This window comes from Brienomyrus brachyistius, chromosome 23 (assembly GCF_023856365.1).
Source record: "Brienomyrus brachyistius isolate T26 chromosome 23, BBRACH_0.4, whole genome shotgun sequence".
Lineage (NCBI taxonomy): Eukaryota > Metazoa > Chordata > Actinopteri > Osteoglossiformes > Mormyridae > Brienomyrus > Brienomyrus brachyistius.
In genome coordinates this window covers 10,941,912-10,963,213 of record NC_064555.1, presented here as the reverse complement: position 1 = coordinate 10,963,213, position 21,302 = coordinate 10,941,912, and the positions used below count along the sequence as shown (strand labels likewise).

The 21,302-nt window shown below is 43.5% G+C and overlaps 1 protein-coding gene across 2 annotated transcripts in view; it reads left to right on the top strand.

The window, feature by feature from the left end:
• The window catches only part of LOC125718940 (rho guanine nucleotide exchange factor 2-like), a 68,958-nt gene that overhangs the window by 41,247 nt on the left and 6,409 nt on the right, over positions 1 to 21,302 (top strand). Inside the window, exons 3-20 of one of the 2 annotated variants that reach the window (XM_048993261.1) lie at positions 6,358 to 6,425; positions 6,863 to 6,923; positions 7,445 to 7,577; positions 7,835 to 7,944; positions 8,328 to 8,471; positions 9,202 to 9,452; positions 9,868 to 9,993; positions 12,378 to 12,495; positions 14,441 to 14,689; positions 14,782 to 14,858; positions 14,964 to 15,136; positions 15,231 to 15,298; positions 15,561 to 15,740; positions 16,005 to 16,106; positions 16,263 to 16,312; positions 16,685 to 16,726; positions 17,117 to 17,167; positions 17,645 to 17,797. In XM_048993261.1, coding sequence (XP_048849218.1) covers positions 6,358 to 6,425; positions 6,863 to 6,923; positions 7,445 to 7,577; positions 7,835 to 7,944; positions 8,328 to 8,471; positions 9,202 to 9,452; positions 9,868 to 9,993; positions 12,378 to 12,495; positions 14,441 to 14,689; positions 14,782 to 14,858; positions 14,964 to 15,136; positions 15,231 to 15,298; positions 15,561 to 15,740; positions 16,005 to 16,106; positions 16,263 to 16,312; positions 16,685 to 16,726; positions 17,117 to 17,167; positions 17,645 to 17,797 — 2,156 coding nt within the window. Of the gene's footprint in view, positions 1 to 6,357; positions 6,426 to 6,859; positions 6,924 to 7,444; positions 7,578 to 7,834; positions 7,945 to 8,327; positions 8,472 to 9,201; positions 9,453 to 9,867; positions 9,994 to 12,377; positions 12,496 to 14,440; positions 14,690 to 14,781; positions 14,859 to 14,963; positions 15,137 to 15,230; positions 15,299 to 15,560; positions 15,741 to 16,004; positions 16,107 to 16,262; positions 16,313 to 16,684; positions 16,727 to 17,116; positions 17,168 to 17,644; positions 17,798 to 21,302 lie in introns of both variants that reach the window. The other variant, XM_048993260.1, reaches the window with a different exon arrangement.

Here is a 21,302-nt window from a genome sequence, read left to right as displayed (position 1 = left end):
TTTTTGTAAAGTGCATTTGTGTTATGAATCCAGTCCAGTTTATTGTTCAGGTGAACAGCAGGGTACCTGTAGCTCTCCACAGCCTCAATGTCCATACCCTGGATGTTCAGTGGTTGCAATGCTTGTTTGTGCCTGCGGAAGTCTACCACCAGCTCCATGGTTTTTCCAGTGTTAATGTGGAGGTAGTTATGCTGGCACCAGTCCACAAAGTCCCGGGTCAGTGCTCTGTACTCCTTGTTGTCCCCGTCAGTGATGTGGCAGACTATTGCAGACTCATCAGAGAACTTTTGCAAGAAGCAGTTGGTGGGGTTGTAGGAGAGGTCTGCAGTGTAGATAGTGAAGAGGAACGGTGCCACAGCCATTTCTTGTGGTGCCCCCGTACTACAGACGACCCTGTCCGACACACAGCCCTGAGTACTCACATACTGTGGTCGGTTAGTGAGGTAGCCCTGGATCCATGTGGAGAGGTGATGGTCCACTCCTGTGTACTCCAGCTTGTCAAACAGGATTGTGGGTAGGATGGTGCTGAAGACACTGGAGAAATCAAAGAACATGAGGGAACGATGTAGGATTTGGATGACAGCATCATCTACCCCAATGCCAGGCTGATAGGCAAAAAGTAAGTGAATGGGGTCTAGTGATGAGCTCATCAGAGGCCAAAGCTGTGCAAGGACCAGCCGCTCCAGGGCCTTCGTTAAGTGTGATGTCAGGGCCACCAAACTGTAGCTGTTGAAATGCTTTGGATGTGGAGTCTTCGGCACTGGTACCATAGAAGAGGTTTTCCAGAGCTGTGGTACTCTCCCCAACTTCAGGCTCAGGTTAAAGATGTGCACAATTACCCCACACAGGTGATCCACGCAGAGCTTGACAACCCTTGAGCTGATGCCATCTGGACCCGCTGCCTTCCTGGCTTTCATCCTCCTCAGTCCCTTCCTAACCTGGGTGGCTGAAATAGACAGGCTGGAGCCATGTGCTGGATGCCATGGTTGGGGGGGAGGAGCAGGGACTGTGGAAACGATCTGAAGTATAGTGTAGGTGTGAAGTGTCTGAGGTGGAACAAAGGTGGAGGTGGGAGTGTCTGTAGCAGATGTTGGAGACTGCATCCGGGAGGGCAGTATCGGTGGAAAGGCAGGAGCAGATGAATCAAACCTGTTGAAGTGATTTAGTTCATATGCTTTAGTTCATATCTCCCCACCGGCAGAGAGTTCTGTTTTTTGTAGCCTGAGATGGTTCTAAGGCCTATCCAGACTCCACTGACATTGTTCTGCTGAAGCTGGTTTCCCATCCTTTGCCTGTAGCTATCTTTCCTGTCCCTGATCAGTCTTCTCATCTCCTCTTTGCCTCCTGATTTGAAGTCCCTCCTCTTCTGCTTGAGGATGGCCTTGATTTCTGGGGTAGTCCAGGGTTTCTTGTTTGGGAAGCACCACACAGTCCTGGTAGGTACGGTGTTATCCACACAGAAATTAATGTAGTCCGTAATGCAAGTCACAAGGCTGTCAATGTCCTCCCCATGGTCATCACAAAGCACTTCCCACACAGTTGACTCAAAACAATCCTTTAGAGCCTCCTCGCTCTCCTTCGACCATCTCTGCACTTAGCGGGTGACTGCTGGCACATACACAGGGACAAGGTGCACCAGGTTGTGATCTGATTTTCCCAGGGGAGGGAGAGGTGATGTATTGTAGCCTCTCTCTTGTTGGCATACAGTAAGTCCAGTTTTCTATTGTCTCTGGTGGGGCATGTGATATACTGGTTGAAGGTGGGCAGTGTGGAGTCCAATGATGTATGATTAAAGTCACCTGTTATTAAAAACAGGGCTTGTGAAAACCGTGTCTGCAGTCTGCTGATTACAGAGTGGAGAGAGTCACAGGCTGCCTCCGCATTAGCTGGGGGGGGGGCATACAGCGTTATTCCCTGGGGAGATAGTATGGTTGCATGCTAACGGCCAACAGCTCAGTGTCTCTGCTGCATAGTTGTTCTTTCCCAGTGATGTGCCCAGAGTTACACCATCTGTCGTTCACAAACACTGCCAGTCCCCCTCCTTTCCTCTTACCGCTCTCTTTTGTCCTGTCCACCCGCGGTAGCTGGAACCCGGGCAGCACCATGTTCGTGTCTAGAGTTAGCGGTGTTAGCTCCTCTCGAATGTAAACAAAGGAGCCACGCACTGAGTCATCAAACACGGGTGAAAAAAGTAAAAAATACCAAACAATGGCCAAAATTATCATGAAACGGTAGTGCATGGCGTCCGATTTAAGTTATAAAGACTAAATTAAGAAGTAAGAGAATAAAAAATAGAAAAATAAGAAAGAAGCTCAGAAATGAGCAGAGCTGTCGTAAGAGGCTGCCACTCTCCTGGAAGTAAATATCCAGAATTCTCACTAACACCAGGAAAGCAGAGCATATCACACTGGCTCTTAAACACACTGGTTTCCTGTACATTATAGGATTGATTTAAAAATATTATTACTTGTGTACAAAGCACTAAATGGTCTGATTTGCCTAAACATTATAAGGCATCCAGACCCTTGAAGACTCAAGGTTTACTTGGTGTTCCCAGAATAAAGACAAGGCAGGTGACCATGAATAGGACAAGTGGTTACAGATGGAATGGAATGTACCTAGTGATCACATAACCCTAATACTGACTGAACTTCAATGGCTCCCCATCCCCTAAAGGACTGAGTTCAAGATCCTTTTACTTACTTTTAAAGCTCTTCATAAACTTGCTCCCAGTTAAATGTGTGACCTCCTCCTTTCCTACTCTCCTTCCCAGTCTCTTCACTTTTCTTTACGTTTCTATTTAGTGTTACTCCTGTCTGCCTCAGCACGATGGGTTGTAGAGCCTTCAGCTGTGCAGATCCTAAATTATGGAACTCCCTCCCTCTCCGTAGTCGTCAGCTGTACTCTATTGCAACATTCAAATCACATCTCAGAATTATTTTAGTACGTTTTTTTCACTCCCTTGACCATTCCCATTCTCCTCCCATTTCACTCGTGTTCACCATATGTCTAGTCCTGCGCTTTTGTACTGCTGTTTTATGTTTTACCCCCAGGTCGACAAAATGATGGTTGTGAGTTTCTGGAATGATTATTTTGAGGGGTTGTGAGCTGAAAAGTTTGGTAAACCATCGTTTAGTGGATTATCCATATATGGATATATCCATATATATGGATGGCATGTGCTTGTTTGTGTATTGGGGGGAGAGTAATTCTGATATTGTCATATGTCCCAACATTTTCTAATTAAAATGTTGCATATAATTTTTTAGACATCACCCAGCCCTAATTGGTATCAGTGAGTACTAGATAGTGAGCATTGATACTCATACTTGGTCTGAAAAAAAGGTATCATTACAGCCCTACTCTGCAGATGTTTGCTTCAAGAATCGTTAGAGGATAGAGGAAGACTACTTCTATAACTCCACGTTTATGGGAAAAATACTGAAGGCTAAATATTGGTCCTTAAAAAGATCTACTATATATTAGTCTTCAAAACTTTGTACCCCATTGTCCCACAAAAGTCAACATTGCTTGCACTATGGTTTATTGGAAAACATGCACATTTAGGACACATCATTTTAAATGAAGTGTTGAAATAGTGACAGACTGTCTGCTTGCACCAAGCATCCATCCATCACCGTAACTTCTTAAACCCAACTGGGGTCACCAGAGCCTATCTCAGGAACAATGGGCACAAACAGGAACCAACCCTGGGCACTCACCAACACACCACAGGGCCAATTCAGACTCATGAATCATCCTGCTTACACTTTTGGACCATGGGATGAAACTGGAACCCCTAGAGGAAACCCACATGAATACAGAGAGAACATGTGAACTCCACACAGAAAGGACCCGGGACCAAACCCAGGCCCTTCTTGCTGGGAAGCAGTAGCACTAACCGCTGCACCACTGCACAGCCCTGTACCAGCCATAGTTAGTTAAATTTATGGTTAATGAATGGTTAATTCATTCGACACACTGTTTCAGAAGCATTTTGAGTAATTAAGAGTAATTTTCCCTTGTAAGTAGCCTCCAGGCTAGGTTCCGAATCCCCTGTGATCCTGAATAAGACAAGCAGTTACAGAAAAGGGACGGATGGATGGATAGATGGATGGATGGATGGATGGATGGATTGATGGAGAAGGATTTTTGTTTGTATTTCCAGGTTTCTGTAATGGCTTATTTTGATTTTCATTCACGTGTGATGACAACATTTTTAGGCTAAATATTTAGTTTGCAGCTTATTTTAAACTTAGATGAACTCCTTGGTGCCATTAGCTATAACTTATAATTCATCTCCAAAAGGCCCTTAACGTTGCCTGCTTTGCCTGTGGTCTGTACCGTTGAAACATAGTGCAGCACCTTTACGACCTTCCTGTTGTAATGTACCCCTCTGGATTTAGAACCATGGTGACATCAAATGTGGAGGCATTGCCAAGTTCATGGTCGCAAGGAACCCCGTAAGATGAGGGTTGGGGAAAAAAAAAACATAAAACACTTAAAATGTGATGATACCAAAATTTTTAGCTGTTGATTGCTGATTTACGTTTCGATTGAACTTCATGTGTGTAGTGAACTATGTGAGGTTGCATTCCAAAACGCTCAGGTAAACCTTAACACGCTCAGTCTACACCCTGCTGTGGAGGACGAATAAAACTAATATTTACAAAGTGAGAACAATGGTGGAACAGTAGCAAGGCCTTCCTTGTTTATTCTCTATTGTTTGTACTAATTTTGAAATCAATCAGCTATTGAGACCCATCACCACCCACAGTCTAGCCCTTGCTCCTCCAGACAAAGGTCATAGTGTATGTCTGCTGGGCTGCTGCAGCTGGGGGGGGAGATGATGAGGAAGGAATGGGGAGCATAGCAGAGGAGTGAAAGCAGGAAAAGGACAGCAGGAAGGAAAATATTCTTATTAAGAGGAAAATGAAATGTCGAAAGCCAGCTCTGATGAATATGCATTGGTTCAGGACTTTGAAAAAGAAGAGTGAAAGAAAGGCTGAATGAAAAGAACTGGGTGAGGTGAAAATTAATTTTTAAAATAAAGAAAATACAGTGGTACTTCAGAACTTAATCCGTTCAGAACTTAGATTCAAATCCTAAAAATAAGAACATATACTAAACACATCTAAGCACATTTATCAAAACAGTAATTTGTAAAGTAAGAAAATAAATGTATCCAAACAATGTGTAAAGTTTAAAAAAAAAAAAAACAATTACGTCATGCATTTTTTTCTTAATGGCTTCCAAAAGGATAAAGAATGTACCCCAACACTACCAAAGCCATGCCCCAACACTGTGCCAACACTAGACTATGCCATGTGATCCATTGTTTATTTTTCTTATTCTATATTCGTTAATTTGTTCATAAAGTTTTAGGTCGTAACATTTGTACAATTATTATGTAACTTTTTGGTGAGCAATGGCTACCAAAATGATAAAAAGTACAGTGCATTACCTGATACAGTATTTTCAATAAATAAAAAAGCACTATCACCAACAAACTATGCCATCACAGCGAATGTGAGGCTGAGACTGAAGCGTTACCCTTTGTTGCCGCTGAGAGATGCGCCGCGTAAAACATTTCCCCGCGCGTACAAGTTATCTTAGGTCGGTGTTCACGGTTTGAGTTCTAGGTAATTTTTTTTTTCAAACCGGTTGGTTTGACTTTAAAGAAACTGAAGCAGTATGTTCTGTTAACTAGCTAACTAGCAAATATCTTCTGACTTTATTTGTTAGTTATTTAGTATTGACACTTAGTAATGCTTATTAATGTATGATTTGTTAGCTCATTAAGCATTTCAGTATTTACCAATGTTCTAATCATTAGTGAATGCAGTAACTCATCATGACTCAGGCATTAGTTGAACTATTAATGTATGCTTATTTGTGTACCAGTATTTTAATGTGTTGCCATTTTATTTGCATAGAGGATTTTCACAAGTAATGTTTACTGCAAAGTCAACATTTGTAAATGTTAATTACATATAATAAAGATCTCAAGCGATTAACTGCAAAGTTTGGATCTTACTATTATTAAATAATTAAATAAGCACTTGATTATGAAGTGACTGCATAGTGGTCTCTGGCTGCTTCGGCTCAGCTTCTGTCTACCTAGGAGCCTGTCACAACACTATGACCAAATCCATAATTTAATTATGCAAGTAAATAAATCTTGTAAATAAATGTAAGTAAATCTTATTCTAAAACACTAGAACATAAAATAAATACAGGCTGTATAAGCAGGTGTAGAAGTAGATGTTCCAGTTTGCTGTTTGTTTGCTGATGTTGTTTTGCTGTAGTTGTAAAGAATGAAGATGTTAACGATTTGTTTTCTGCATTGTGGTACAGCTTGCAGTGTTACCATCCACAATCGCTGTCGGGATACTCTACCTAACTGTGCGAAGATGAAGCAGAGGGTAAGAAGAATGAGGGCTTGGGTGGTGGGTTAGTATAAGATCAAGGTTGGGCTTTGGTGGTGGGTTAGTATAAGATCAAGGTTGGACTTTGGTGGTGGGTTAGTATAAGATCAAGGTTGGGCTTTGGTGGTGGGTTAGTATAAGATCAAGGTTGGGCATTGGGTGATGGGTTAGTATAATATCAAGGTTGGGCATTGGGTGGTGGGTTAGTATAAGATCAAGGTTGGGCATTGGGTGGTGGGTTAGTATAAGATCAAGGTTGGGGAAACACTAGATCAAATATTTATGGATTTTAAAATAATATTAACATGGTGGGAGAATGGTAGCAGTAGCTGACGATGGAATTTACTTGTTACTCCAAGTAGTTTATATTATATTTATATTGAATAACACTACTGTCAGACTCATGGTCTCTCCTGCATATATGTTGGCAGCAGCAGAAACTGAGCCTTGGGAGGAACAGCTCAGCCCTGCAGAACGTCACCATGAGGACCAAGAGTGAGTTCCTCATCCTCTGTCCTGTTCTCACTTCTTTAAGTATGACTTCTGTCATCTACAATCCTTTCACTTTTAATCTTTTGTACAAGAGTACAGCTGTTTTATCCATCACATACTTAAAATGTACAACTAGATGTTCCTGTATAAATGGGGTGGCATATAGCTCAGTAAATTGTGGATCTGTGTCATGGGTTCAAAGCCCATAGCCAGCAGAATAGTCATATCATTGGGCCCTTGAGCAAAGCCCTTAACTGCAACTATTCCAGTGACGCTCTCTGATCCGCACTTAAATGTCATTTTTGACCAAAGTGTCTAATAAAAAATAAACATCTATATAGAAACTGTTAAGTTAAACTTGAAACTTTTGTTTTTAAAAGCAGTAAAAGTAATATGATAACTGTTTTGAGAATGAGTAGCACAAAATCACCTCTCTGGTCCCTCTTTCTTCATTTCTTTTTGGAAGAGGTGTGAAAGTTACACGTGTTTAAAACCTTGTTTTGTGTCCCCACCTTCACATGCAGCCCCAGGGTTAAAGGAGAGGCCCAGCTCAGCCATCTACCCAGCAGACAGCTTGCGCCAGTCCCTGCTGGGCTCCCGTCGTGGCCGCCCTGCCCTCTGTCTCTCCAAGAGCGTCTCCACCAATAATATCACAGGGTGAGCCAGCTTAGCAGGTGGAGCTGCGTGAGGCTGGTGGGATGGAAAACAAAGTTACTGCCCTGATCAGAGCCTGGAGCACACAAGTGCCTTACATGATGTGGTGCTTTTATGGAGTGTCTTTTATTTATGTTGTTACATATCCTTTTCTGTATTGACCTACATATTAACTGCAGTACAACTCCAAGTTGCTATTGTGTTGTCATCATGCATATAAAATGCTTTAGTTGTTACATAGCATATTTGTATGTGTATAGGAACCTCAATGAGGACTCCAGCCTGGGGTTACGCAAGATTATCTCCCAGTCTACAGAGTCACTTAACTTTCGCAGTAGAGCCATGTCCATGGAGTCTCTCAACGATGAAGGTGAGCAGGGAGGATGTTGCATTGGGGGCAGAGATTAACTCCAGGCACTCTAAACTATGTGAAAGACATAGCTGAGAAGTTTGAAAGTGAGAAGTAATTACCAGAAATTACCCCCAGAAATGACCTTACCACATCTCAGTGGTTGGTATTGCTAAATAGCATCTTTTTTTATTGGTTTTGTTTGGTATTCTGGCTTTTTCTTTCATAATAAACCATTTAGTTTTACTCTGGATCAGTAAGGCGCCAGTTTAAGCACTAGATGAAAATTGGGGCTGAACAGGTTTAGAATATTTGATCTTCCACAACAAAACAGGAACTGAATGAAAGAAGAGCTCAGAGTACTGCTGACTCGCTGCATCCGTCTTTCCTCTCCTCTCCTTAAGGGGAAATGTACTACACCTCCATGCTGGAGGAGCTGCAGCTGGAGGGCCGGGACTTCGAGGCAGACTCATGGAGCAGGGCAGTGGACTCCTCGTATCTGCAGACACAACGGAAAGATGTCATCAAGAGGCAGGACGTCATCTATGGTGAGCTGTACCCTGAACCCAGAGGCACATTAACATAGTCAGAGGCCCCTGGGCATCAGCCTGGGTGAGCCCATGCATTAAAGTGCCTCTCCCTGGGCCGCATGCAGTATGCCATTCTGCATTACTCTTTGGATCTTAGCACTTGTTAACTAGTAGCTTTTCAGAATGTTCAGCAAGCCTGTAGCTAGTCCACATACTGAAGCTTTTGTGTGCTCTGTGGGTTAGGACTCTGAGCCCATGATTGGAAGGTCCATCCCATGGCTACTGGATTTTCCCTTTGAGCCTTTGAATAAGACCCTTAACCCTACTCTATCAAATGTATATCCATCCATCCATTTTCCAAACCGCTTATCCTACTGGGTCGCGGGGGTCCGGAGTCTATCCCGGAAGCAATGGGCATGAGGCAGGGAACAACCCAGGATGGGGGGCCAGCCCATCGCAGGGCACACTCACACACCAGTCACTCACACGCACACCTATGGGCAATTTAGTAACTCCAGTTAGCCTCAGCATGTCTTTGGACTGTGGGGGGAAACCAGAGTACCCGGAAGGAAACCCCACGATGACCCAGGCGGAGACTCGAACCCGGGTCCCAGAGGTGTGAGGCAACAGTGCTAACCACTGCACCACCATGCCGCCCCCTCAAATGTATATCACTTTGGGTAAAAGCATATTCTAAATGAATAAATGTAATGTAAATGTAATGTCCCACACACTCTTTCTCCCTCAGAGCTGATCCAGACAGAGCTGCACCACGTGCGCACACTGCGTATCATGGAGGGTGTGTTCCGGCGTGGCATGTTGGAGGAGATGCAGCTGGAGCCGGGGGTAGTGCATGCCATCTTCCCCTGCCTGGACCGGCTGCTGGGCCTGCACACACGCTTTCTCGGTCAGCTGCTGCAACGCCGCAGCCAGAGCCTGGCGCCTGGCAGCACTAGCAACTTCATCATCCAACAGCTAGGGGACCTGCTTGTGGAGCAGGTAACATTGGCCTGTGGGAAGGAGGGAAATGCATGCTGGGAAAGAAATGTAGCTGTAAAATGAAGGCATCCTTTAAAGCAGGGGTCTCCAGCTCCGGTCCTGGAGAGTTATCGTCCAGTAGGTTTCTACCTGGCTTCTGATGAGCCACACCTGTTCTCAGATAAATACTAGGAACAGGTGTGGCTCATCAGAAGCCAAGTGGGACAGAAAACCTATTGGATAGTACCTCTCCAGGACCGGAGTTGTTGCCCCCTGCTTTAAAGAAACAACTAATAATTGTTTATAATTCTGGGCGGCAACACAAGTTTGTCAGAGAGGGAAAGACATGGTCCGCCGAGGAGCCTGGAAAGTGTGTGAGAGTTCCTGCTCAATACCGTGTTGGACTCACTTAAACCCACATGTTCTGTTGGCCCAGTTTTCGGGCCCATTTGCAGATGAGATGAGGAAGGCCTATGCTGAATTCTGCAGCCGGCACCTGAAGGCTGCCAAGCTGTACAAGGAGCTGCTGGCGAGGGACAAGAAGTTTCAGCACTTCATACGGGTGAGGGAGTGTGTGGGGGGTTATGTGAGTGCAAAAAAAGTATTATATATTCATGTACACTACTGTGTAAAAGTCTTAACAAATAAAATGTTTAAAGCTATTTATCTGGATAGTAAGTGTATGTTTGCTCAAAAAAACTAACATTTTATTATTATTATTATTATTATGTCTTTTAAATGTGATTTTAATACCTTTTATTTAAATGCGTTCTGCCTTTGTGAAGCACTTTGAATTGCATTGAATTGTGCTATATAAATAAACTAGCCTTGCCTTGCCTTGGAACATATGGAAATTAAGAGTAACAAAAAAAAAACTACCAAGAACTACTTCTGTTCTCCGAAAAGTAACCGATATCTTGGTAGATGGCTAGTAGAAGATCGCTTCAGTTCCCAACCCCAGCCATTCCATGTATTTATTCAATTTTACCACTAACTCAATTAATGAATTAACTTAATTAGTTAAACAACTGAAAGTGGTATTGATTAGTCAAACAAGGTGGGATAGTCAGGCATGAGAAATTTCCGACTTTTGACGGAAATCCGATTTTTTTATTGCCAAAAAGTTGGGTCCTGAGATTCATGCAAATCTGCAATAAAAATAATAGGGGGTAGGATGGGGGTGGGGCCAATCTCCCTAGCCCCGTTTTTGATTGCCAGATCAAGCTATGAAGTCCAACAGACGCCTTGTAATAGGCGACCCAACGGCGATTACATGCCGAAGTCGCATCACGAACACTCATAATTTATGCGTGATTACGTCGAATACATTCCCGCCGAAATGGAGTTCTCAATCAGCACGATAGTAGCATGACCTTATTAGGCACTGAAGAGAACCACGTAACATATCGTCTGCACGCATGGCACCGTGGGACTGCATTCCATAATATTAGTTTTTCTTACGTCAACTATGATTGGATGAGCACTTCGGCACTAACCAATCGACATGATCGGTCCAAACGGGTCACGTAGTGAATCCGTGTGTTAACTTGCATTGTCATGCATGCAGTCGCGATCATCTGTTATTGTGATTTAACTTCTAGTTAAATATGTGGTGGTTTCTACCTGTTCATACACCCGTCAATGAATTGGAGAAGTCTGTGAAGAATAAATTCAGATGGATGTTTTTGTGTTTTTGAATTCCAGTAACTTTCAAGAGACCCTGGATATGATAGGGACTGTTCTTGATGATGACCTTTCATTTTTGCTCTTATACATATTTACAACATTGATGGTACTACCAAGCCAGTTCCCCTTGCATATACATTCAAGTGCATCTAGTGAGTCTGTAAAATGAGAAAGTTATTGATCTGGAGGAGTTCTTTGATCTGTATGGTTGATCTTCTCGTATTGTGACTGTTCTTTGTTCTCCATCAGTGATAGATTATGAACTGAAGCTGAGGAATGTGTAATCTGTGCCAATTTCATCACTGAAATATACTTAAAATCACTTCAAATAGACAGGGAATTTTAAAAAATTTTCGAACTCGAGGGGGGACACCCCCTTCAAGCAACCCCCACTCGGGCTTCGCTCTCGACTCGTCTGCTTTCGGCAGACTTTCCTATTTTTGTTCTAGGATTTGTTCTCATGCCTGGATAGTGGTGGAGTCACAAAATGCATTGATTTATTGGTTGGTTACTGCAAATACTGGGGTGACTGTAGGAGAAATGCTAAGCTGACACACTTTTATAGACAAATCATGCCTGTAGTTTTACACCAACATGATGATCATTTATACATTATTTTCTTTGACTACCCAAGATGTTTGCAGTGTACTGTATATTATTATTACTATTATAATTAGTTTTGTGAAAAACACTCACTGTCCACTTATTAAGTACCCCTAGGGTTATTCCATGAAGCTGGATTAAGGGAAAGTCTGGCTCATTTAAGTGGGAGTTCCGTTCCATCAACGTGTTTTAAATGAATCCCAGCTGAGCTACCATGGTAACTTAGGCGAGTGAACAGGTCTGCTCCGGACCAGGTTAACTGTCTCATTTAGTTAAGGGTTGTCTCAAAGAATGTCCGACGTGTGGGAACAGATTCCCAAAAGATCGTTCTGTCAGACCAAATTCTGCACTCTCATTACTCATGTCATGTAATAAATATATAAAGCCTATAAAAATCACATCTCAGCATTCCAATTAATTCCAAAATAATTAAAATAAAAGTGTACCCATATTGCCAAGGTCAAACATGAAATGCAATGAAATGAAAAAAAAAATCTGTTAAAATAATATGAATAATATGGCCTCTCAATCAGTCTACATCCACACCAGCCCTCCACACAACAGGCTCCCCACCACTGGTGTATACTCTGACATGCTTTGCTATATGCTATTGCTGTTCGTTCTGACTTTAAGCATGATTTCCATCCACTTCGGCAGAGGGTGAGTCGGGGCCAGCTGCTACGTCGCCATGGTGTGCAGGAGTGCATTCTGCTGGTCACCCAACGCATTACCAAGTATCCTGTCCTGGTCCAGCGCATCTTAGATAACAGCAGTGGTGAGGCTCCTTGTAACCATGGCACTATGCAGTCCATATCTAGGCTTGTGATTACGGTGTTAGATATTCAACCCAATTAAGATTCTGATCCAACCTGAAAGATGATTTTAAAATATGGACAATGCTGATTTGAAAAATGCTGTTAATATTTTATTTGTTCTCAGTTTTTCCACTTGGGGGCGCACTACAGTGCTAATGGGAATAAAATACACTGCTCAAAAAAAGAAAGGAACACTATTTAATCAGAGTGTAGCATCAAGTCAGTTAAACTTCTGAGATATTGATCAGGTCAGTTAAGTAGCAGAGGGGGTTGTTAATCAGTTTAAGCTGCTTTGGTGTTAATGAAATTATCAACAGGTGAATTAGAGGGGCAACAATGAGACGACCCCCAAAACAGGAATAGTTTAACAGGTGGAGGCTACTTCTCTCCTCATCTTTTCTGACTATTTTTTGTTTTGCATTTGGATACGGTCAGTGTATCTACTGGTAGTATGAGGTGATACCTGGACTCAACAGTGGTTGCTCAGGTAGTCCAACTCCTCCAGGAGAGCTGGACTGGGCCGTAGAAGGTCCTTAACCCATCAGCAGGACCAGCATCTGCTCCTTAATGCAAGGAAGAACAGGATGAGCACAGCTAGAGCCCTACAAAATAACCTCCAGCAAGCCACTGATGTGAATGTCTCTGACCAAACAATCAGAAACAGACTTCATGAGGGTGGCCTGAGGGCTCGACATCCTCTAGTGGGCCCTGTGCTCACTGCCTGGCACCATGGAGCTCGATTGGCATTTGCCATAGAATTCCAGAATTTGCAGGTCTGCCACTGGCACCCTGTGCTTTTCACAGATGAGTGCAGGTTCACCCTAAGGAAATGTGACAGACGTGAACATTGTCAGGCTTCATACAAGCACTTGGGGGGCATACAACCTACTGGGTATGATTTTGAGTTGCTGCAATGAAATTTCGCCAAAATGGACTAGGCTGTCGCATCATTTTCTTCATTTTGATTTTCTTGGTGTCTTTGAATTCAGCCCTCTGTAGGTTGATAATTTTCCTTTTCATCAAATGATGTGTGGCATCCTTTTGATCCTAACACATTACCTAGTTCATATCAGTATAGATATCCAGCATTATTTTCTTTCCCATTGAGATCTGATGTGTTTCCAAAGTGTTCCTTTAATTTTTTGAGCAGTGTGGTGACAATTGTTCCTCACCATGGTGAAGAATCCAACGGTTTGCAAGGACAACTGAGAACACTCAAAATGAATGAATTGCTGATGAAACTAAAGAGACAGCAGTTAATTTCTGTTTGGAGCTATACTGTAAGAGCAATGATGCAACGATGAAAACCATCTGCCTAATTTCCAAAGCAATTACTGTACTTTGTACTGTACTTTGGGATGACCTGCCTGCTCAAAACTTTATGGCGAAAACTGCCCCATGTCTGAGGAGAAATGCAGCTTCAGACATGAATTTAGACCCTGCCTGTATTTTGTGTTTTTCCTATATTCATCATCACTTGGTAAATAACTGCTTAAGCTGCACTGGATGTCAGATAAGAACATAAGAACTATACAAACGAGAGGAGGCCATTCGGCCCATCAAGCTCGCTTGGGGAGAACTAAACTAATAGCTCAGAGTCGTTAAAATCTTATCTAGCTCTGATTTAAAGGAACCTTTAAACATTTAAAGATGTAGGTGCCTGGCATCTTCTTGGGCTACTCAGAATGTACCATGCTATCTCATTTCTTGCATGAATGTGACATTAGCCTCCTACACATGGATTTTTTGGGTTCAGCCTTCAGGATTGGACTGGGTGCAACATGGCCCATTACCTAGATAGAGTGTGACACCCCAAGTTTATTTGAACAGCAGATTGCACTCTACTTGTGCAGAAGTCGGATGATGGAAAGTAACCTGGTCTACTCCCCCATCCCATGCCCATAGGTAGCCAGCAGGAGGCCTCTGCTCTCAACCAAGCGCTAACGCTGATCCGGGAGTTGCTGACTTCTGTGGACCAGCAGGTGCTGGAGCTGGAGCACAGCCAGCGGCTGCAGGAGATCCAGGCCCGGATGGACCCGCGGGCGGAGGCCCAGGTGCGGGGTGGAGGGTTGTTCCGCGTGGCCGAGCTGATGAGGCGGCAGCTCATACACGAGGGAACGCTGCTGTGGAAAACCGGAGGATCCCGTCTGAAAGGTGGGGAGGGGGCAGAGTGTAAGCTGGGCATGAGGGGTGTACGTGTGCAGTGTGTGCATCATTGACGCTGCCCTACCTATCTCTGCTCGCAGATGTCCAGGTCTTACTGATGACAGATATCCTGGTATTCCTGCAGGAAAAAGACCAGAAGTTCATTTTCCCCTCCCTGGTCAGTATGACCTGATGAGCACAACCTCTCCTGCTGGCTGGCCATATCCTACAGTTCCAGCTGAATAAGCCCTCTTGGTTTCTGCCCCCCCCCCCCCCCCCCCAGGACAAGCCACCCATCCTGGCCCTGAGGAACCTTATTGTGAGGGACATCGCCAACCAGGAACGTGGCATGTTCCTCATCAGTGATGCCGCCCCGCCAGAGATGTATGAGCTGCATGCATCTTCCCGGGACGACCGGAACACTTGGATGAGGCTCATTCAGCAGGCTGTTAGCAGGTGGCTGATGTGATTCCTTCACACCTGTTCACACGGCCCTGTCACTCACAGTGTGAGCTGTGCATTTGACTCTGTCTCTCTCTTTGCACTGCAGCTGCCCATCCAGGGAGGTTTTCCCACTGATTGAGACAGAGAACAAGGCCCGACTACGAAGACTCCGAGGTCTCAGACTCCATGTCTGCTGTTCAGGGCCGGCTCAGTCCGTTCCTGGGCCTTAAACAAAATTTGATTAACCAAATTGTTATTCGTCATCTTCCTTTCCATTCTGACAAGCTGCTCAGATGCCCTGGTGGCCACTGAGCCCCAAGCAACCACTTAGTTTGCTTCTGCCTTGTGCAGGCCCTAATACTATTCCATATGAATCTCTCTGTAGTTTCTCCTCACTTTCTCTGTAGGTTAACCACAATCTCTCTCTGTCCCACAGCTGATATCCAGCAGAAAGACCGGGAGCTGCTAGAGCTTCTGCAGGAGAGGGTGACCCTGTTCTCAGAGCTGGCAGAGGTGACAGGGGTCACCCTGCCTTCCAGTTCCCAAAATCTCTTCAGAGCAGACAGTCCCCAGGCCCCATGTGGGGAGAAGCTTTTGATGGAGGCCATTGCAGAGGGTGCGTGAGTCAGAGGGCTTGGACAACCTGGGGACAGATGGAGTACTACTTACTCTAAATAAATCTGGACACAAACAGAAGATTATCTCATAAATCAGTAGTCAGTGATTGCAATGTATTAACCCATTTCTGCTTTTTATATTGAGCACACAGAAATGATCCCTATAGAGAAGATTTAATCCAAAATGCTGTAAAAACCTATGGATAGTAATGTTGAAGCTCTCTCTCTCTCACTGTCCCTCTCTCTTTCTCTCGGGCACTCAGTGGACAACTTGAGTGAACTACTGATGGGCTCCATTGCTGATGGTGTCCAGCCACCTTGTTGTCCCAACAGTGACCTGAACCACAAGGGGCAACTAGTGATCAGTGAGTGTCAGTTGCTTTGTTTAACAGCTGCATTAATGTAAGGCCCCACCCCACTACCCCATTTTTTTTACTTTTTTTTTCTACAACTAATTCATTATCCATAGCTGTTATTAATATGCTTCATAATTACCAGTTCCCCCCTTTTCTCATTGACAGATGGACAGATGTTGTCCATTAATGGAACACTTGACAGCCCATCGCATAAGGTGAGGCTGAGCTGTATCATTAGTGATTCTGATTTCCAGCTTATGTTCTACAGGCCACTTTGTTTATGTGTATGCGTGCGTGTCTGCATGTGGGTGTATGTGTATGTGTGTGTGTGTGTGTGTGGGTTATGTATATATTCCAATGTGGGGACCAGAAAATGTGACTAAAACCTTTTTAGCGTTTTGGGGACCTCTTCTTTGGTCCCCCCAAGTGGAAACTGTATTTTATAAAATTCAGTGACTGTAATCAAAAAACTTAAAAAGTCTGTGTTGTTACTTTTGGTGAAGGTTAGGGCTGGGTAGGGTTTTTTCCACAGAAATGAATGGGGAGTCTTTACATGTCGTAATATTGTTTTGTATTTATCTCCACAGGACAGAAATGGGAATCAGCTAGAGGACAGGGCCTTGAAAGAGGTTTGTTTAGCCTGAATGGCATTGATCACAGTTACTGTAGATACACCTTGTTTTCATTGGTAGGTAAAACTTACAGTAGGAGTTGCCATAGTTGTGCTGCCATAAAAAGTTGATAGGTACAGTACACACTAGTGGCCAAAATTGTGGAAACACTTTCAATATATAGAGATTGCAGAACTTTGTTCCAATTACTCTAGTTACTTATTTAATCATCCAGTGTATGATATTTGTTAACATTCTTTGCTTATAAACATTAAGGCCAATATTCATGTTGTAATTTTTAAAGCGTAATGCCAAAAATGCTAGGTATTTTCATAATTTTGGCCACTAGTGTAGACTTTAAGACTGTGCTCTTACTGTGTTATGCTGTGTGATGCTGTTTTCCTTTAGGAGGTGTGTCGTAGACTGGTGAACCTCAGTGCCCAGCTGCATGCTCTACAGGTCAGTTACTGCTCTACTCAAATGAGTTGAATTTACATGACAGTAAATAAATTTCCTAAATATGAGTAATGGTCGTCACAAGGGTTGGTCATCACAAGTGAAAATAACCTCCCAGGAAATCTCCCAAAGATTTAAAAAAATATATAAATAGCGTATTTCCAAGCTGAGTCACTTTCCTTGTGCTGCTTTAAGTGGTTTCTGCAGTAGTAATGGGGAATAATGGAGTTTCAAGAGCTGATCTCTCTTCTAACAGATCCTATGACCTGTCGTCCTGCCTTTTTACTTACAAAATGTAGATGCATCCACTCACCTGATCATAGTGGGTCAGCAGCACCAGGCACGTTGCATGGATATGAATCCATTGTTTGGCACACATTCACATGTCATGGATATTTTAGAGGTGCAAATTCACCTGAGAAATTCTGCCCTTGTAGGCACTAACCATGTGGCCTACCCAATTCTTTGCTTCTGTTTCAGGGAGCAGTGATACGCCAGGACTCCGTGGTGGAACTTTGCCTTCAGGAGGGCACAGTCTCTCCACTTGTCCTGGCTCCAAGCACAAGCACAGACAAGGGACTGACCCAACTGCAGCCAGTGCAGCAGCAGCACGGCGTCTCACAAGCAGTTCAGGTGAGAACCAGCACTATGAGACTGAACTGAAGAGGACCAAGGAGGTACTAAGATGCTAAACTGAAGCAGGACATGTTTGGGCCAAAGGCACAGTTTCAGCTCAGGGGGGGTATTTTCTGTACGTCGCTTAAATCATCCGAGATCAGATGCCTCATCTTGGATGAGTTAATGCCGGTGAAACTCATCTGGGATAAGTCAGTTTTTCAAATGCAGCTGTGTAGTAGATTAGTCTAGCTGGATCCATTCATCTGAGATGATTGCGCGTGCCCATTCTGCTTGAAAAGCCCATATATATAGAGTCTAGAAAACCTGATCCTGGCTTCCACAAAATGTCAAAGAATAGTTAGGGTTAGGGTTATTGTATTTATCACTTGAATGTAGTATTACGTTTCCAATGTTTCATTATTATTATTTTGGTCATAATTACCAATGAAATACAAGCATTACAAGTTAAATTGAAGTACAAACACAACATTTCATTCAATTTATATATATGTGTGTGTGTGTGTGTGTGTGTGTGTGTGTGTGTGTGTGTTTGTTAACTTTATGTATATGAAATGTAGGAAATCTGTAATATTTATAAACCATTCCTTTTGAAGCTAATAAGAAGAAGGCAGACAAATCCTTTGAGAGTTCTGGGTAATGAGAATATTAGTGTGATTTTTAAATTCTTTATAGAACTGGAATTTTATTGAGTATGCATTACCTGCAACGGCGTAAAACGCCTCTTTAATTGCCTGCACTCGCAGGAGTCTGGGAAAAACAGTTGTGAATTGCCTGGCAAACTATACTCTTTGATACATTTTCTGCATCGCCTACAGTATACAAAAAAGTGCCACTTGTAAAATATTTTAAGGCAATGCACAGTGTCCGTGTGGCTGTGAGAGCCCGACTTCACCTAGTTGAACTTCTACTATATGGAGCTAATAAATTTAGGATATAATATTCTCCCCAACCCCCCCCCCCCCCCCCCCCAATGGATGGATGGATGGATTGATGGATATAATATTCCATCTCGGCTGAAGTGTTATCTTTCAGAATATCATCAGGCAACAATACAGGATCTTGCTGTCTCAATGTGAAATGCCCATCTTATTATTTGTGTACTGATTACAATTGGTCACTCATACATGAATGGCTTATACATCCTGACCAAACAGGTTTTGTCAAGGGTAGACGCTCAGCCAATAATACGCGTAGACTATTGAATGTTATAGACTACTGCTCCATTAACAAATTATTTATATTATATCTCTAGATGCAGAGAAAGCATTTGACAAAGTAAATTGGAAATTTCTATTTGCAGTTCTACATAAATTTGGATTTGGTTCATCCTTCATAAGCTGGATTAAAACACTATACAGCTCTCCAAATGCACGTGTTAGGACAAATTAACTAATTTCTCAAAGCTTCCGTTTGCAGAGGGGCACCAGGCAGGGCTGCCCGCTCTCTCCCTCGCTTTTTGTTATCTTCATTGAGCCACTAGCAGCGGCGATTAGACAAAATGTAGATATTAAAGGAATTCAAACAGGAAAAATAAACCATAAGATAAGCCTTTATGCAAATGACAAATTACTCCTTCTTATGAACTCACCAACCTCTCTTCTTAGGACAATATCACTTATAGATAAGTTCTCATCTATATCAGACTGTTCCGTCAACTGGAACAAATCAACAGTTTTGCCTTTGAACTGTAATTTCCAAAACACAACTGCTACTCCGTTGCAGTCGGGTAACCTTAGATATTTAGGCATAAATTTTTCCACCAGGCTCTCAGACTAGGTACAGATGAATCACATTCCAGTATTAAAAAAAGTAGAAGATGATCTCATGCGATGGAAATCTCTACCTATATCACTCATGGGTAGAATTGCCACCATTAAAATGATGGTCCTGCCTAAAATCAATTACTTGTTCTCACTGATCCCTAATAAACCCTCTATTGCTTGGTTTAAATCACTAGACTCAAGCATCTCATAATTTTTATGGAAGAACAAACCATCGCGAATAAGCTTAAAAACCCTACAAAAAGCTAAGGTAATGGTGGTCTAGAACTACAAAATTTCTATCACTACTTCTTAGGCAACAGATTGCAGTATTTATCAAATTGGATTAAATCAAGCTCAGTAGACAGTCCATGGCTAGACTTAGAACAAGCAATCAGGGCAGAAGTACAAATCTCTGATCTACCCTTTATAAGCCCTAGCATTAAGCGTTATAACTGTTTTAAAAGCCTTAGTATTAACACGTCATTGACAGCCTGGTGGGAAAGTTTAAAAATAACTAGGTCTGCACTTATCCCCTATAAACTATTTAATCCATTATTCAGGCGAGGTTCAATCCGAATTAGCTTAATTTAGAAATACCTCCATGGGTACTTTTGAAATCTCTCTTGCCCCAAATTATAATCAAAATTGTATAAGTTATTGTCAAAAGTAGATGACTCAATTTCCCTCCCAACCTCAAAATGGGAGCAAGATCTATCCATTGATCCAGAGCAAAACTTTTGGAATCAAATATGTTTAAACACTTTCAAAATGAGTAAAAATCCCAACTTACAACTTGTACAATACAAAACTCTCCATAGAATACACTACACAGGACAAAGGATGTTCCAAATGGGCCTTATATACTCAAACCAATGACTCAAGTAACTTTGTGGAGAACTACATGCATGCAATATGGTCCTGCACACTGGTGCAGAAGTTCTGGCAGAGGATATGTGAAGATCTATCAATATGGTTTAATTGTCATATCCCAACCTCACCCACATTGTGCATTTTAGGTGATGCTAGTGAATTAGATATGGCGGGTAGCGGGGTTGGGGTTGGGCCCTCGAGCTATGGACGTCTAGTGGCTTCTTGGGGCTGGGAGGCTGGGGGGCTGTGGCTGCTGTCTTGTAATGTCTGGGTGTCTGCCCTGGCTGGTGCTGGTAGGGGGGGAGCTTGGGCGGGTGCTGCCTGGTGGTCATGGGGCGTTGGGTTTGGAGTGCTGGTGGTCGGCAGGAGCCGGCCCTGGACTGGGTGGTTGGCCTCTTCAGTGCGGGAGTCTGGCCATTTCCTTGGTGGGTGCCTCCCTGCGCCAGGGTGGCCTGTGCTCCCCCCGGGGTGCTGCTGGGGGGTCGGGCCATGTCTGGGCATCCCTGCGTAGTGTTGGGGGTGGTGTGTCTCAGGCCTAGGCTAGTCTGCCACAAATTTGTTGTCGAGTGAGTGACTGTTTGAGTGCGGGCTGCCATTCGGGGATGGGGGGGGTGAGTTTTGGCGCTGGCAGTGCCCTGGGGTGTTGTCTCTCTTTTGCCAGGGGGTGAGTAATCTGCCCCTCTCCCCCCTCCAGCCCCTCGCCCCCCACATTCAACAACATGCCACGCACACATGTAGGACCTCGGGTTGGCATATGCAGTGCATGCTACAGTGGGGAGGGCCATTTATATGGCCTTATTCACTGTGCTGCACGGCCTTCTGCCTCCCCCTGTTTTAATTGCACTTTAGTCATCACATACCAGTAT